Source organism: Camelus bactrianus, chromosome 10 (assembly GCF_048773025.1).
Source record: "Camelus bactrianus isolate YW-2024 breed Bactrian camel chromosome 10, ASM4877302v1, whole genome shotgun sequence".
NCBI lineage: Eukaryota > Metazoa > Chordata > Mammalia > Artiodactyla > Camelidae > Camelus > Camelus bactrianus.
The window spans coordinates 11391623-11410319 of NC_133548.1; the positions used below are offsets into that span (position 1 = coordinate 11391623).

At 37.0% G+C, this 18697-nt stretch overlaps 2 protein-coding genes across 2 annotated transcripts; both read left to right on the forward strand.

Moving 5' to 3' along the window:
- Positions 1-948, forward strand: LOC105071027 (olfactory receptor 5B2-like). Its single transcript, XM_010957623.1, has one exon. It carries the CDS (start codon positions 1-3, stop codon positions 946-948), a length of 948 nt encoding a protein of 315 aa, XP_010955925.1.
- A 7217-nt stretch (positions 949-8165) lies between these two features.
- Positions 8166-9113, forward strand: LOC105071036 (olfactory receptor 5B2-like). Its single transcript, XM_010957633.3, has one exon. The coding sequence runs from the start codon at positions 8169-8171 to the stop codon at positions 9111-9113; it is 945 nt and encodes a 314-aa protein (XP_010955935.2). The 5' UTR covers positions 8166-8168.
- The last annotated feature ends 9584 nt before the right edge of the window (positions 9114-18697 follow it).

An 18697-nucleotide genomic window follows, 5' to 3' on the forward strand; every position in this document is an offset into this window, starting at 1 on the left:
ATGACATTCATGGAGAACACCACTGAGGTGCATGAGTTTAGACTCTTGGGACTGACTGACACCGCAGAGCTGCAAGTTCCCCTCTTCATAATATTCACTTTCATCTATCTCATCACTCTCATTGGAAATCTTGGGATGATCATGTTGATTTTGTTGGATTCTCACCTCCATACTCCCATGTATTTTTTCCTCAGTAACCTCTCTCTGGTGGATTGTGTTTACTCCTCGGCTGTTACCCCCAAGGTGATGGCTGGGTTTCTCATGGGAGATAAAGTCATCTCCTATGGGGGATGTGTGGCTCAGATGTTCTTCTTTGTGGCTTTTGCCAGTGTAGACTGTTTTCTACTAGCTGTCATGGCTTACGATCGTCATGCTGCGGTGTGTAAGCCCTTACATTACACCACCACTGTGACCACCAGTGTGTGTGTTCAGATGGCAATAGGCTCCTATGTCTGGGGCTTTGTTGAATCCGCCATCCACACTGGATTTGCCTTCGCCCTCTCCTTCTGCCATTCCAATGTGGTCCATCACTTCTTCTGTGATATCCCCCCAATCCTGGCTCTTTCCTGTTCAGATATCTACGTAAATGAGATTGTACTCTTTATCTTAGCAGCTTTCAATGTCTTTTTTGCCCTTATAGTTATCTTGACCTCCTACCTGTTCATATTCATTGCCATCCTGAGAATGCACTCAGCAGAAGGACAGAAGAAAGCGTTCTCCACCTGCACATCTCACCTCACTTCTGTCACCATATTCTATGGAACTGTAATCTTCATGTACTTACAACCCAGCTCTAGTCATTCTATGGACAATGACCAAATGGCATCTGTCTTCTATACAATAATAATCCCCATGTTGAACCCTATTGTCTACACTCTAAGGAATAAAGAGGTTAATAATGCTTTCAGGAAAGCCACTGAGAAGATGAAGATTCTGTTCAGAACATAGATTGGTTAATCAGAGAGATTATACAATTTGTGTAGCTAATCAGTTATCTATTGCTTTGTAACAAACTACCACAAAACTTAGTGGCTTAAAAGCATAGTTTATTATTTCTCATAATTGGATGGTTGGCAGGGCAGGTACTTTGCTGCTTTGACATGGAATCACTTATGAAGTTGCACATCTTCTTCATGGCCAGCTGGGCTGAAAGCTTAAAGGTGGCCTCACATTTCTGGATGTCGATTCCAGCCATGATCTACCTCTTCTCCATGTGGACTTTCGTCCTCTACAGGCTGGACAAGCTTTCTTTAATAATATTTTCAGGCCAGAATTCTCACAGTGTGAAAGTGAAACTGAAAGGCTTTTTTTTAATTTAATTTTTTATTGAAGTGTAATTGATTTACAGTGTTAGTTTCAGATATACAGCAAAGTGATTCAGTTATATATACGCATACATAGATATACAGGTATTTTCAGATTCTTTTCCATTATAGCTTATTATAAAAAATTGAATACAGTTCCCTGTACTATATATTAGGTCTTTGTTGTTTATCTACTTTAGACATAGTAATGTGTATTGGTTAATCCCCAACTCATAATTTATCTGCCCCCACTGAAAGGCTTCTTGAAGTCTAGACTTCCAACATTTTTTCTACCATATAATATTAATCAATGTTTGTCAAAAGGCTGACCAAGATCCAAGCATGAAAAAAGATCCACCTCTTGAGGAGAAAGTCTGCATAGAATTTCTGCCCATAGTTTATCTATCACAACCAGAAATTAGGTTAAACTGCTGTTAACAGAGCTAAAATACAGTAGGTTGAAAAAGAGAGCAATTTACTTCTCAAATAGTGGTAGATAATATAGCAAGGTCAAAATGAGCTATCTAGACAGCTGATGTGTCTTGGTCCTTCTGGGACCAGGTTCATTCCACATTGTGTCTTTCTACCATCAGACAGAGTGTTGAAAGTCTGTCCTTATCATAACTATTCTATCTGGAAGAAAGGAGAAAGAGATCATTGGGAGGTGATGCAGTAGATGTACACATTACTTCTGAGTACATTCTGTTGGCAAGAATTCAGTCATATGATCACAAGAACTAGCTGCAAGTCAACTTTGAAGTCTCTAGCTGAGTGGCAATGTGCTTGGCTAAAATCCCAATACACTACCAAAAAAAAAAAAAGTCTGAGGAAAATCAGTAGTCTGCCATACATGGTACCTGAATCTGAACTACTACATTTGTCACCAAAACTGTGCCTCTAGCTTGTTTTTCTTTTTCTTTTTTCTCCAGTAGTAACTCTTCTCCTAGCTCCTGCACCGTTTCTTTAAAAAATCCTTTCTTGGCCACTTCACCTAAAATAGCTCTCCTAAGTAATAAGTTACCCAACCTTATCTTCTTCAAAGAATTTAAATAAAGCTCTGAAATTATATTCTACTTGTTTAATTGCTTATTTTCTGTTTCTTCAAAATCATTGGCAGGATTATATTCTTCCAAGATAGCTAGATTATTTTTAATATATTAGAATTATTGAGATGCTATGATAGACTGATTATCACATGTGGGTATAAGGAAAAGAGTAGCCTAGTTGTCTAAGCAACTAAAAGGATAAAATGACCACTATGTGAGATGTGGAAGATATATATATAGATAGATAGATAGATAGATAGATAGATAGATAGATAGATAGATAGATAGATATAGATAGATATATATATGTATATACACACACACACACACACACACACACGCACACACACACACACATACATAAACAATAGAATATTACCAGTCATAAAAGGAATGGAATCTTGCCATTTGCAACAAAGTGGATAGACTTGGAGGGTATTACGACTGTCAGTTCCACTGTGACCTGGTCCTGTGTGCAGGTGAGAACAGTTCTGTCTCCTCAGGTTCTGACTGGGCTTGGGCTTTGGCAAGAGAGAAACTCAGCATCTAGTCTGAATGGAGCTCAGCCTCCTTAGGACACGCTGGGGTTTCAACTTCAGGAAAGCACAGGGCTGTGCCCAGTTTCCTTGTGGGACCCACTTGGGGCAGCTCTGCTGTGAGGAACAGGTGAAGAGAAGTTTGGAAAATCAGGAGAAGCTTACAATGTGTGACTAACTAGTGAGAGGTGGAGTCTTTCTTCAGAGGACCCAGGAAGGGGCTTGCTGTAGAAACCTGGGCTTTTAGTGGGTTTTGTGTGCAGTGTAGAGCCTATGTGGTATTTAGTGTCCAGTTTTCCCAGCACTGTTTAGGGAGGGGACTGTCCTCTCCTCATTGGTGTGCTCTTGGCCTCTTTGACAAACAGTAACTCACCCCATCCATGTGGGTTGAATTCTGGGCTCTCTGTCTTATTCCTCTGGTCTGTGTGACTCTTTTGGTCCCAATTCCGCACTTTTTGGTTGACCGTAGCTTCCTAATGTAGTGTGACATCAAGAAGCCAGGTGCCTCCAGCCTGTTCGCCTTCCTCAGGGTTACATGAAAAGGAGGAGCTTTATGAAGGTGCTAAAGGATGATATTTATGATATGGTATCATTTAATCAGGCACATAGTGAAATGAGAGGGCATCCTAAGTAGAGGAAGCAGACCATAAAATGTCCTGCAATAAAAGTGTGTTTTGAGTTGTTACAGAGCAGAAAGAAAATCAGAGTTTATACATCTGGCTGAATGACTAGGGAAATGATTAAATATATATATATCTCAACTAAAGTATGAGTGAACAAGCTGTAATAACCATTTGAAAGTATTTAAAGATAGAGCAACATATAGCATTATTGTTTTCCTCATTATATTTATTTAGCACAATATGAAGAGTTGGTGGTCATATGTGCACAAATTTGAAATCACCTTTATTTTTTCTTCTTGTATACTCTGGGTTTCTTTTTCAATTATTATGAGAGCATGCTGTTTTAGACAAGCAAATCAGTGCTAACATAACTGTTGATTCTGTTAAAATGTTGTATTTATGTAGTGCTAGATAAAATGTGTCATCAGAAAATTACATACTTTAACAAGGCAGAGAGAGAGCAGGAAAATGGCACCCGCCAGCACCTCTGTCCTTGGAGAGAGTCCAAAGGGCCTCTCTGCTGCTCTGGTGTACACTTTAAGATTAGCAAACGAATCTCCACCACATAGAGCCTGGGAGTTTTTCAAACTGCTGTTTCTACCCTGGCCCCCAGGGTAAGTGAATCTGTGCATGCGCCCTTTGAGAGCAGTTTCTCAGTTTGCTATAGCACTTTGGAGCTCGTGGACTTGAGCCCCATTGGTTTTCAAAGCCAGATGCTCTTGGGTCTCATCTCTCAGGTGTAGGTCTACAAGTGAGGTTGCCAGACTTGGGGTGCAAATCATTTGTTCTGAAGAGAAGCTCCAGATTTATGTGTTCCCTCCCAATTGTGGCGTGCTGTGCCAGGGGTGGGGTTTATGTCCCATGCTCTCATACCCATCTCAATGTGACCCTTTTGTCATTTGACGTAGAGGTGTTCATCTGTTCTCAGATCTTTTTCGGAGGGAATTGTAGTATGTGTAGCTATAGATTCAGTGTGCACATGAGAGGAAGTGAGGTCAGGATCTTCCTATGTAGCCATCTTGGAACACAAAAAAGGCTACTTGTCCCTGATTCTAGGCAGGAGGAATTCAGTTTTTCACTTTTGAATATTATGTTAGCCATGAGTTTTTCATAAATGTACTTCATCAGGTTGAGGAAGTTCAATTCTACTTTTATGGGTGGCTTTTTTAATTATTAAGACATGTAAGAGTCTGTCAAATGCTTTTTCTAAATCAATGAGATGGTTGTTTTTCCCTCATTAAATTGAAGTGGTTTGTTTCATTTACTGAGCTTCATATATTGAACCATTCTTGCATTCCTGGGATAAATCGTACTTAGTCATGGTTTATAATCTTTTTAACATGTTGGTGGATTTGGTTTGCTAACATTTTTGCTGAATAGTATTGCGTCTCTATTCATGAAGGATATTGGTTCACAGTTGTTGTTGTTGTTTTCTGGTGATGTTGTTGACTCATTTTGGCAAAATAGTAATGCTGCCCCCATAGAATGACTGAGTCGTTCTATACTATTTTTTTTGAAAGAGTCTAAGTAGAACTGGTATTTATAGTTATTTAAATACTTTTGGAATTCACCAGTGAAGCCATCTTTTCCTATTTTTGTTGTTGTTGAAAAAAAATCTCTTTATATGACTGCTCAGATTTTCTATTTTCTTATTTTGATCCAATATTTGTAATATTGGCATTTTTAAGAGTTCATGATTTCATCTGGACTACCTATAGTTGTATATTTGTGAATAGTATTGCGTTAATTTTTTTTTATTTCTGTAAGACAAGTAGTAACATCCCTCCTTAGTCTCCATGGTGGAAGAGACAGCTAAAGTGTTGTACAGGGGCTTCAGCCTACCAAGAAGTAACACACATCAATTCTTCCCAAAGCCCATTGTCTAGAACTAATGAATGTCTCTGCTGAGCTGCAATAGGTAGTCAGATGTGTGGGAAGCAGATGGAATGTTTGAGCACCAATATATTTTTAAAACATGCCATATCAATTTTTGATGAGTAACAAAACAGTAATATTTAATCTTATGAAACACCTGGAAAGTGCTGGAAATTGTACTCATTTATATATATATATATCATCTGATGATCTTCTTAACAATTCCATGAGGATTACATGATATTGTCTCCCTCCACACAGTTGAAAAGCTGATGATTAAATGTGTTAAATAACTTACTTGAATTGGGGACTAAGCCTTTCAGGGAACAGAACAAATTTTTAACCACTAAACTTGCTACACCGAGCAAAGTGTGATGTCTCTTTGGGAGTGTGTGTTAAGAGGCAAATGTAAAGACAAAGAATGGATCTATTTCTTTTGCTGGAGAAAAACATTCCTAGACAAGAACTGTGATAGTAAAGGCAAATAGGGGTTTTTTTTTAATTGATTTTTCTGAGATTGGGGGGCGGGGGAGGGACATCTTTGTGAGAGCAAGAAAAGAAATGAGATTTTAAAATTTTTTAAATATATTAAAATGCCAAGTCCTGGAAAAGATGTGAAACAACTGGAATGCATTGCCAGTGAGAACCAAATAGTAGAACAAATTCAGAAAACCGTTTGGCAGTTTCTTTTTCAATTATGCATTTATTTACTTCGTGGCTAAGCAATCCTTCTCACAGGTTTTTACCCAAGTGAAATCAAAACCTATGTTAACAGGGAAAAAAAACCCTTTAGACATATGTTTAGATCAGTTTTGTTCAGAATCAGCAAACACTAGAACGAACCAATGTCCTTCAATGAAATATAATGTCCATAAAATGGAATATGACTGAAAAAAAATTCCACTGATAGTGAAGGTAACAACTTTGATGGATCACAAATGCTTTATAAAAGTAAAAGTAAAAGAAACAGGACTCAAAAACCAAATGTGCTAGAATTCTAGTTAAGGATATTCCTGCAAAGGCAAAGTTATATACACAAAATATTTACATGGTTTTCAGGGCAATGGGTAGGAGGAGGAGTGGACCACAAAGAACCTCAGGTTTTGTTTACGTGAAGGGGGTGTTCTATACCTTGATTGTGACAGTAGTTACATAGCCATATACATTTGACCAAATTCTTCAAACTATACACAGAAGTGTGGATTTTACTGTTTGCAAATTATGTATTTAGAAAATCTAAAAATGAAAGAAGAAGCAATACCAAAATATGTACATTCATATATGCTACCAGGTCCCCATGGCAGTTTAATTGCTTCTTCCCTGGGAAGGAGGGATGAGGAGCTGGAGATGCTCTCATGGGAGGCGGGGAGATCCTCTGGGAGCTTCTTGTCTCTATAATTCACTCCTGCTTCCCTTGCATTAGCCTCTGAAATACCAACAACACTCCACATGGCATCATCTTAGAAGCACTTGACTGCATGCTGGCCCCCTTGATCATCATATATTTATCTGATTGTTAATAGTTGTCATTACATAAAGGCCTTCTTCCTACCTGAGGAATTGCTATATGTCTACAACCATAGCCAAGGAAACCATCCCAAGATAAAAATTAGGTTCAGTAACTTAAAAATGATAATTCCTTACTGAATTATTTTCTAGAACAGACCTCTTATTTGTTGTTCACAGACATAATTCTGTAACTTATGTGGCAGAAGTAATTTTATTATGTTTATTCTACAAGTAAGGAAAAGGTAAGTAACTCCTTCAAAAGCACAGTAAGAATTGATAATGGATTTGAAATTTGCACCCAGGTTCCTGGGTCCTTGGTAATGTTTTTTCCCTCCATATTTCCCTGCTTTAGAGAACTTGGAACCTTTTAACCACTACCTAAAACATAGCTTCTCTCTCATTATTTATGCATTGTTTCATGGCTGAATTTCTCACTTCACACTCACTTCAGGATTCACTGTTCTTTCTCTTCAAGGATTGAGGTAAGCTACTATATTCTATATATACTATTAGTAAAAAGTGTAATTCATGCAAAATCATTGGGGAAACTACATATATTATGAGTTATTTGAGCATAGAAATAAATGTTTTGAACTTCTTTATATAAAATAGTAAGTTGAGGCTGGAGTATAAATGTCAAAACTTCCATTGGTAAGTTTAGTGATACTTATGAAATACCCTGCTGCTTCCTTAACGAAGAGAAATGTTTAAAAAATAAGATAAATGATGCTCTGATTGTGTAAGTGGCAATTTCATCTTGTTCACCATCAGCTGGTCTCCCACTGGAGGTTAAGGAAAAAGCATGCATGTGAAGTGATCATTCTTATACTGCACACAGAACTGAATGAATTAGTAAGATCAAACTGCAGTTTAACCTTCCCCCCAAATCTCGTCTTTCTGGTTATAGACACTTTTAAATGTGCTGACAGTGAGGTGGCGATAAGCACACAGATTTTGATTAGGTTGAAATTGACCTAATCAATTTTGAATCTTGAAACTTCTTCAAACAGTCTAATTGTAGAATATCACATGACTTCTTAAATCCTTAATTTCTTTAATGGGAAAATAAAAATAATACTATCCACTGTATGTACATCAATTTATATGTAAAACTGTAAGCAGTAGATCAAGATAATTTTGAAGTACACATTATTAATAAAATAATGCATATGGTATTTATACATTTCAATTTCACTACAATTTATTTTTTGTTTGTCACTTTCCCCCTTTATTTCTCATTGCTACAGTACATCTCACGATTCCCAAGTAGCATTGATGGAGAACAGGACAGAAGTGACACAGTTCATCCTCCTGGGACTCACCAACACCCCAGAACTACAGATTCCTCTCTTTGTCGTGTTCACTCTTATTTACCTCATCACTCTGGCTGGAAACCTGGGAATGATCATACTGACTCTCTTGGACTCTCGTCTCCACACTCCCATGTACTTTTTCCTCAGTCACCTGTCTCTGGTGGACTTTGGCTACTCCTCAGCTGTCACTCCCAAAGTCACGGCTGGCTTACTTATGGGTGACAAGATCATCTCTTACAATGCATGTGCTGCTCAAATGTTCTTTTTTGCAGCCTTTGCTACTGTGGAAAATTACCTCTTGGCCTCAATGGCTTATGATCGTTATGCAGCAGTGTGTAAACCCCTGCATTACAGCACCACCATGAAGAAAAGTGTGTGTGCACGTCTGGCCATAGGCTCCTATATCTGTGGTTTCCTGAATGCCTCCATCCACATTGGAGATACATTCAGTCTCTCTTTCTGTAGGTCCAACGTGGTCCATCACTTTTTCTGTGATATTCCAGCTGTTCTGACTCTCTCTTGCTCTGATAAACACATTAGTGAGGTGGCTCTTGTTTTTACTTCGAGCTTGAACATCTTTTTTGCTCTTCTGACTATATTGATTTCCTACCTGTTCATATTTATAACCACCTTGAAGATGCAGTCATCTCAGGGACACCAAAAGGCTTTGTCCACCTGTGCTTCCCACCTCACTGCCGTCTCCATCTTCTATGGGACAGTCATCTTCATGTACTTACAGCCCAGCTCCAGCCATTCCATGGACACAGACAAGGTGGCATCTGTGTTCTACACCATGGTCATCCCCATGCTGAATCCTATGGTCTACAGCCTGAGGAATAAGGACATAAGGAATGCATTCAAGAAGGTGGTTGAGAAGGCAAATTTTTCTATAGGATTGGGACTTTAACTTTGTAGTGTGCACAATAACCTTGTTCAATTCCTCTCAGAATTTCCCCATGCAATGAGATACTTTTTAAGCATCACACTGCACTCAAATCCCCAGTGTGACATCCTTAGCTTTTCCAAAGACTGTCATCTAGTAAAAAAGAAAACCTCTTTAGAATTATAATACCTGAAGAGGATGGCTAAGGGGAATCATGAGAAATTTTGGACCTGCTTGTCAAACCTTTTTAATGATATTTGATATATCCACCTGTTCCACTTACATTTTCTCTACCACATAGCAAAACAAATGTACCTGTTAAACAAGGGCACAGACAAGCCCATGAATAAAGGCACAGGTATGTGTCACACACACACACTGGAGAGGGAACTGTGCCAGAGATAAATGAAGTGTGTCTACTTTCTAATAAAAAAATTTAAGTAGCTATTCTAGGTATTAAATATAAAGTTACATCTCAGATTAGTTCTTTTGTTGAATAACTGTTCTAAGATTCTGAATAGGAGAAAAATCATGTATTTTAAGTGGAATTATGTACTCTTTGACATATTTTATTTTGAGATACATAAATAATCACGTCTTAGATGAGTTAGTATGTCTTGACTGAGTCACTTTGTAGAATTGACATGTTCACATTACAATTTTTAGGAAGATAAAATAATCACCAAAAATCCATAGTTTACCTTAAGGTTGTCTCTTGGTGTTGTGCATCATAAGGGTTGGGATGATGTATAATAAATTCAATACATCACTATAGTATCATACGGAATATTTCCACTGCCCTAAAAATCCTCTGTGTTCCACCTCATCATGTCTCTCTCCCAAAACCCCCTGGCTACTACTGATCTTTTCGCATAGTTTTGCCTTTACCAGAAGGTCATATAGTTGGAATCATATAGTATGTAGCCTTTTCAGATTGGCTTCTTTCATGTACTAATATTCATTTAAAGTTCCTTCATGTCTTTTCATGGCTTGAGAGCTCTTTCCTTTTCAGTGCTGAAAATTGTACCACCATTTGTTTATCCATTAACGTAATGAAAGACATCACAGTTGCTACCAGTTTCAATAATTATAAACAAAAATCTGGTAAACATTCATGTTCGGGGTTTTGCGTGGACATAAGTTTTCAACTCATTTGGGTTAATACCAATATGGGTGATTGCTGGAGCGTATGATAAGACTATGATTAGTTTTTTAAGAAATCTTCAAACTCTTCCAAAGGGACTCCCCCATTTTGCATTCTGACCAGCAGTGAATGAAAATTCCTGTTGCTCCACATCCTCACCAGTATTTGGTATTGTCAGTGTTCTGGATTTTCGCCATGTTAATAGATGTGTAGTAGTATATATTGCTGTCTTAATTTGCATTTTCCTGATGGCATATGATGTGGAACATTTTTAAAAATGCTTATTTGCCATCTGTATCTCTTCTTTGGTGGGATGTCTGTCAAAGTCTTTGGCCCGTTTTATAATCGAGTTATTTTCTTATTGTCAACTTTTAAGCACGTTGGCAGTGATGTGACTAAAAGTACAGATTTTTATTAGGTCAAAATGGATTTAACATTTAGGAAAATGGGTGGTGACTCTTCCTCATAGTAACTTCATAATTTTGACTCTTCCTCATAGTAGCTTTGTAACTTTAGAGCAATACAAATTTTTCAAACCCTCGATTTCTTATGGTAAAATAATAAAATTATGCAAGCTCCCTTATACTCACACCGACAAATATATTTATAAAGCCCTTATAAATGACTGTAGAATGTAGTGTATGCTAAAAGTGATCGTGTCATGTATGTAAACATAGGCAAATGTAATGCCTTTATGCGCTGGGCATGTAAAATATAGTTGCAAATGGTTTAGGAGGTATGGTAAAAAACGGTGGCAGAGGAAAGCGATCCTTTCAAAGTCTTCAAACTTAAATGAGAGGACTGAAAACACTGTCTCTACAAAAGAACAGATTCAAATGAAGTATTTTACACCATGGAGCATGCCACCAAAACATTCTTCAAGCTAAAATTAGTCCCCAAAATGGAAACTTTCCATTTTTGATCTCTATGATTCAGCTGTTAGATGACACTAATGAAAGATAGAATGATTTCAAGAAAGGAAAACTCACGTAAACTAAAATATAGACTGCAAGGAAGATAGACAGCCAAAACATAGCTCATATGGAATTGCAGGATCAGCCAGTCATATGGGGTCAGCGTGCATAAAATCTCAGTGACCCTAGTGTGTAGAAAAGACAAAATAAAGAGACAGACTTTAAGACCTCAAAACTAATCCACACTTGAAGTTCTGTATATCACCGCCCATTTTCCCAAATAAACATAAAAACCATCATTTCTTCCAAATACTTGTATAGCTAACACTCATTCAGGTGCACTGAACACCAGCATTTTATTCATTTGTATTCCATATTACCTTACGTAATCCTCACAATGATACCTTAAAGTAGGTGTTGTTACTGTCTTCATTTTGCAGATAGAAAAATGAGATTTGGGGGAGTGAGGTTAGGACCAATGGCTCCTAAGTAGTAAAGGATAGGGTTGCTATGCACCTCTTCCCAGAACCCAGTGCCAAGACCCAGAGCTCTGTACAAGTGCTTTGCCTCCTCTTCAGAACTGCATCTGCTGCTTGGGTTTGCCCCTGCTGGGCTGGTTACCCCACCACGTTCACTGTGCACTTATCTCTCAGTTATTTCACTGCGAGACCCAAAGCACCGAGTTTAGACCAATAGAGACAATGAGAAATTGTAAACTGTGTTCAATTCAATTTTATTTAAATTCAATTAAAACCATGCATTTAGGAGTCATTCTACATTGCGCCAAAGGTTGACTTAATTCCAAAGCATGGCTTGCCAATTATTATTTGTGTAATGAATGCGTGTCTTTTCCTCTGCCTCATAATTTATGTGAATATAACAACTGATCAACCTCATAGTATTGTGAGAGGAATCAATGAATATATACGTAAAGTATATAGAGAATTTAGGCAAGTGAGCTCAATGAAAGTATAACCTTTCACAAGGCTCAGAAAAGTGAATTGGCCGATGCAGTCATTTCAGACACACCCTCTTGGACAACTTGTTTATTTTCTACATCTCAGTTTAGAAATATATAAAATTTAAAAATTGGAATGATGGTCTATAAAGATCTTGCATATTCAGGTTTGGCTGTCTTCATAACTAAGGCTCTAAATTTTGTTGTGAAGCCATGTTTACCTGGAGACTCAAAGTACAAACTATTGCTACATTGCAAAAATACATATATATTTATACTTTTGATTTTATGTCAGTCTCTTTTTTAAATTACTCTGTTCCTTTATTTTTCATTGCTGTAGCAAATCTCACGATTACCAAATAAGATTCATGGAGAATAGTACAGAACTGACTGAGTTCATCCTGCTAGGACTTAGCAGTGAGCCACAACCGCGGATTCCACTCTTTATAATGTTCATCGTCATCTGTCTCATCACCTTGATTGTGAATTGGGGGATTATTGTGTTGATTCTGTTGAATTCTCATCTCTAGTCTCCCATGTACTTTTTCCTCGGTAATCTGTCTCTGGTGGATTTTTGTTACTTTTCAGCTGTCACTCCCAAGATCATCTCTGAGTTCCTTAGATCAGGTAAGGTCTTCTCATACAATACATGTGGCTGTTTATTTATTTATTTATTTATTTATTTATCTATTTATTTATTTACTTATTTTTCGGTAGCCTTTGCCACAGTGGAAAATTTCCTCTTGGCCTCAATGGCCTATGACCACTATGCAGCAATGTGTAAACCACGACATTACACTATTATGATGATAACAAGTGTGCCATGGCTAAGAATGTTTAAAATGTCTTGGGGTCTGCTTGTCAAAACTCTTCTTAAGGATACTGATATATTCACTCATCATTCTGAATTAATTTTTTCTACCACATGCCAATGCAAAGATACATGTAAAACAGAGGCACACATGGGCTCATGAACAGAAGTCCAAGGAGGTCCCCCTCTGAATTCAGACATACTGGAGGTGGAAATTTACTAAAATTAAATGAAATGTTGCTGATTTTTAATATAAATATTCAAGTATTTAATTTAGATATTAGAACATAATTTATTGTCTAACATTATTTAGTTAGTTAGTTGAATACTATTTTAAAGGTCTTATTTTGAAAGGAACTGCTTTTTGTGGGCACAAAATATAGAGATACAGAAATAGAGCATATTATGTAAATAATATTTTAGTCTTGACTATGTAATTTTATAGAATCAACATGTTCATTGTACAAGATTTAAAATGATAAAATAATCAAAGTACAAGAAAAATGCAGAAAAAAACATTTTTCAGTATTATATTACTACCAACTTTTACACTGTTGAAAAAAATTGACAGAAAAACCAATGACATATATTTTTCTCTCTGCAAATGCTTTAAAACGGTTAATGCTACTCATCTATTCATACTTTAGTAGGGTCACGTTTTGTCTCTCTTCCAGTCTTTTACCCCCTGTCATTCAATCTGATCCGCTTGCTACTTGTTCACAATTCTACGTCTGCTCCCATCTCAGAGCCTTCCTACTTGCTTTTCCCTGACTGGTGTTTCCCTCACTCCATTCAGATCTGCCTAAGTGTTACCCTATCATGGAGTCCTTCCCTGACTACGTTTATAAAATAATCACTCTCCACTCACTGGGCACGCTGTCCTCTCAGCCTGCAATGTTCTTTGTGGTCCTTGTCAACCCTCACCTGTTGTATGTTTATTTCTTCAGTTCTTTATGATCCATCACCTACAACTAGAACTTAAACTGCGAGAGAGCAGTGGCATTATCTGCTCTCTTTACAGCATGATTCTCAGTATCTGAATGAGTGTCTGTTTCATAGTAGTTTCATGATAAATATTTCTTAAATGAATGAATAAAAAATAACTAAGCTTGACTATGAAGGCATTAATATGTTGACTCTTTGAACCATTTATTATTAGGTATCATCCATTGTGTAAACTTTCTAGATATACTTTTATAACATTTTCAGAAACATAGGTGCTTTTCTGCTTTGCTTACATACTTATCTGCACTCACTCAGTGCTTGCACACCCCACTCAGACACGATGATTTCCTGGGTCACATAATCAAGCAGATCATCTCAAGCATTTCGTTATTTTTACTTCAAAATTATGTTCCATAAAGTGACAAGTGAGACATCAAACAAGCAGTATTTTTTGAAGCTGTCTTCTTAGGCAAGTGAAACAGAAGCAGAAATAAACAAATGGGACTACATCAAACTAAAAGGCCTTTGCATACTGAAGGAAATAGTTAACAAAAAAGCAGCTTACTGAATGGGAGAAGATATTTGAAAACAATATATCCTAGAAGGCATTAATATTCAAAATAAAAAGAACTCATACAACTGAATACCAAAAAACTAACAACCTGATTAAAAATGGGCAGACAATTTCAATAGACATTTTTCCAAAAAAGACATATGGATGGAAATCAGACACATGGAAAAGTGCTCAACATGAGTAATTATCAGGGAAATACAAATCAAAACCACAATGAGATATCGCCTCACACCTGTCAGAATGGCTATTATCAAAAAGGTAACAAATAACAAGTGCTGGAAAGGATATGGGGAAAAGGGAACCATAGTGGTTGTTGGTGGGACTGTAAATGGGTGTAGCCATTATGGGAAAAAGTATGGAGTTTCCTCAAATAAGTAAAAGTAAAACTGCTATGTGATCTAACAATTTCACTTCTGAGTATTTACTCAAATAAAACAAAAAACACTAATTCAAAAAGATACATACACACCTGGGTTTACATGCAGCATTTTTTACAACAGCCAAGATATGGAGGCAACCTAAGTATTTACCAGTGAGTAAATGGACAAAGAAGATGTATTATATAAATAAATGAATAAATAAACAAATAATAAACAAACATGCATACACATGATGGAATATTACTCAGCCACAAAAAACGAAAATGTGTCATCCATAGTAATGTGGATGTATCTAGACGGTATTATGCCAAGTGATTTCAGTCAAACAGAGAAAGACAAATACTGTATGATCTCACTTATACGTGGAATTTAAAAAACAAACAGAACAAAATGAAACCAACCTCATAGATACACAGAAGAAACTGGTGGTATCAGAAGGATAGGGGAATTGTGGGGTGGCAAAAGAGGTGAAGGAAATTAGAGGTACAAACCTCCAGTTGTAAAATACATAAGCCATGAAGATGTAATATACAGCATAATGAATGTGGTCAATAACATTGTAATAACTTTGAAAAGATAGACATGAAAATTAAATTAAAAATTTTAAACTTGAAAATACCAAATGCTGGTAAAGATGTAAAACAATTGAATGTATTACTGGTGGGAAATCAAATGGTAAACACTTCAGAAAATATTTTGGCAATTTCTTGCTTGAATAAATATATACTTACCACATGACCAAGCAACCCAACTCCTAGATGTTTACCCAAGTGACATGAAAACCTGTTCACACTAAAATCTTTAGGCAAATGTTTACATCAGTTTTATTTGTAGTCACCAGACACTAGAACCAACCCAACTGTTCCTCAACTGTAGAATAAGATGAACAATCTGAAATGTCTATATAATAGAATATTATTCCACAATAAAAAAAATATTCCACTATGACACAAGTAACAATATGGATGGGTCTCAAATGCTAAGCGATAGATGACAGGCTCAAACAGTACATATTCTAGGATTACAGTTAAGGACATTCTTGCAAAGGCAAAATTACTTGGACAAAACAGCTTGTTGGTTGCCAGGGGCGGTGGGAAGGAGAAAGGGTTTATCAAAAGAAGTTTATATGAATTTATTCAGGTGGTAGGGGTTGCTTGACAATAAATTTAACAAAATTCTTAGAACTATACACTAAAATTTTGGATATTGCTGTATGTAAAGTATATGTTCATTATAAATTGACAAAAATAACAAGGAAAAAAAACAAATAATATCAAAACATGTGTGTACAATGAAAATAATCAGCATGGTCCCCATAGGCAGTTTAATTGCTTCTTTCCTGGGAAAGTAGGATGAGGAATTGTAGATGCTCTCACAAGGGAAATTCCTTGGAGAGCTTCACGTCTCTGTACTTCCCTCCACGTCCCTAGGAGTTAGCCTTGGAAACCCCAGTACCACTCAATGTGACATCACTTCAGAGGGACCAGTCTGCACGCTGAACCCACTTGGTGACTGATTGATTATTCATCTGAATACTAATATTAGTTAGTACACTGAAGTCTTATCCCCGGATTTGCTATGAGCCTGTAACCATAGTTGGGGACAACACCTGAAGATAAAAATGAAATTGATTGACTTTTAGATGATAACCTCTTATTGAGATTTGTTATTTATGGACACGATTCTGTGACACAGGTAATCTTATTATGTTAATGCTTCCAATCAGGAGGAGGTAAGAAGAAAGAAAGAATGCGTGGTAGGTTCAGGAATTAACTGTGTTAATATTCCTTCCTCCATTTTACCCCGCCTTAGAAACTTTGCAATCCTATGACCGTTATCTGAAAAAGAGCTCCTCTGATAGCATTTCTGTATTATTCTACAGCTGAGATTCTGATCTCAGACTCTCGGTTCAGAATTGACTCTTCCTTCTCTCCCAGAAGACAGGTAAGCATCTATATTACATACACATTTTTCAGTCAGTCGTATAATTCATGCAATAGCAGTGGGGCAGCTATACTTACTTTGAGTTACGTGAGGGCAAAAATATATATTTTCAATGTTTTTCTGAAACAGTGAAGTGAGACCAAGGTATACACATCCAAACTTCCACCGACAGGGAGTTCGCTGCTAAGTTACGAAACATCACGCTGCTTTCCTAAAGATGTGAATAGAAAAATAACATAGTTTATTCTCTGATTGATTGGTAATTTCATCTTGTTGACTAAATGTCGGCTTCTCATCGGAGGTAAATAAATGAATAAATAAATACTAACAAATAAACCCAAAAAAGTAAAATAATCTTTAAACTATAAAGGTGTCTAATATGAATTAACAAAATCCAAGCTGCATTTTAACCTTTTCTTCATAATCTCATGCTCATTGTTATTGGCACACCTACATCTTGACAGTGAATGGCTAAAAGCACAGACTTTTGATTCAGTCAAAACTGGATTGAACTCTTAAACCTTAACTCTTTCTCGTACTAGCTATGTAATTTTAGAGCATCAGATAACTTCTTAAGTCCTTAATTTCCTTAATGCTAAAGTAGAAATTATAATAATACTTATCTTATACACACATATGTACATGCACCTACACGCCAAAATTGATATATAAAGCCCTTATTGGTTACAGAATGTAGTGGATGCTGAAGTGGTCGTGTGTGCTCAGGTTGGCAAACAGAGTGTCTTCATGGGATAGGCTTGTAAAGTGAAGTTACAAAAGTCCTAGGAGGAAGATATTAGTAGTTGGTGGAAGGTAGATGCCCTTCCAAAGGCTTGATGCCCTTGAAGTGCAAATGAAAATATTTAAAGTACTGCTCCGAAATAAAAACAGATTCTAATAAAATGTTTGACAACAAAGTGCTTCCACCAAAATAGATCCACAGGATAAAGACAGCCTACCAATAAGGGAATTTCAATCCCTGACCTCTGTGATTCTGCCATGAGATGACAGTAATGGGAGAAAGTATGAGTATGAAATAGTTCCTTTCTTTAAACAAGGAACTATTTCAGGCTAAAATATGTACTTCAAGGAAGAAATTAAGGAAAAGAATGGCTCACATGGAATGTCTGGAGCCAACTGTATGGGCAAAGAAAGGATAGACTTGGAAACACTGCAGAGCACCAACTATCTCAGTGGCCCTAGTGTGAGAAAAAAGACAAATTGAAGTGGAAGGCTGTAAGACTTCAAGGCTCATGCAGCTCTGAAGCCCTCAAGGTCACCAGCCATTTTTCCCAAAACAACATACAGACAATCATCCCATCCTCATCATAATGTGACAGCTATCATGTATCAGACTGTGCTAAATACCCAGCATCTTATTGGTTTTTAAATGTATTCTCTTATTTAATTTTCATAATAATACTATAAAGTAGGCCTCACTACTGTCTTAATTTTGCTGGTAGAAATACGAGGTGCAAGCGAGCTAGGTTAGGACAAATGACTCCTAGGCAGTAAATGGTAGGGCTGATAGCTACCTCAGCCCAGAGCCTCAGCTCTGCACACAATGCTACGTCTTCCGCTCAGATCACCCCTGCTGGTTTTACAGCCCCTGCTGGTCCACTCATTCTGTCACGTACACTGTGCCCATTTCTCTCAGTTACTTCACTGTGAAACCCCAAACATTGCGTTTGGAATAATGAAGACAATAAGTGATGGCAAAGTGAGTTAAATTCAATTTGACTTAAATATAATTAAGACCACTGTCTTGGGAGCCACTCAGTTTGTGTTCAAAGATTGCCTTCGGTCCAATGCATGGCTGGTCACTTAATACTTGTTTAAATATGAAAAATTACTCAACCTCTTATGCATTATCATTATCATTTAAATGAATACAATAAGGAATTATACTCAAGATGTTCTTGAGAGGCAATAATGAAT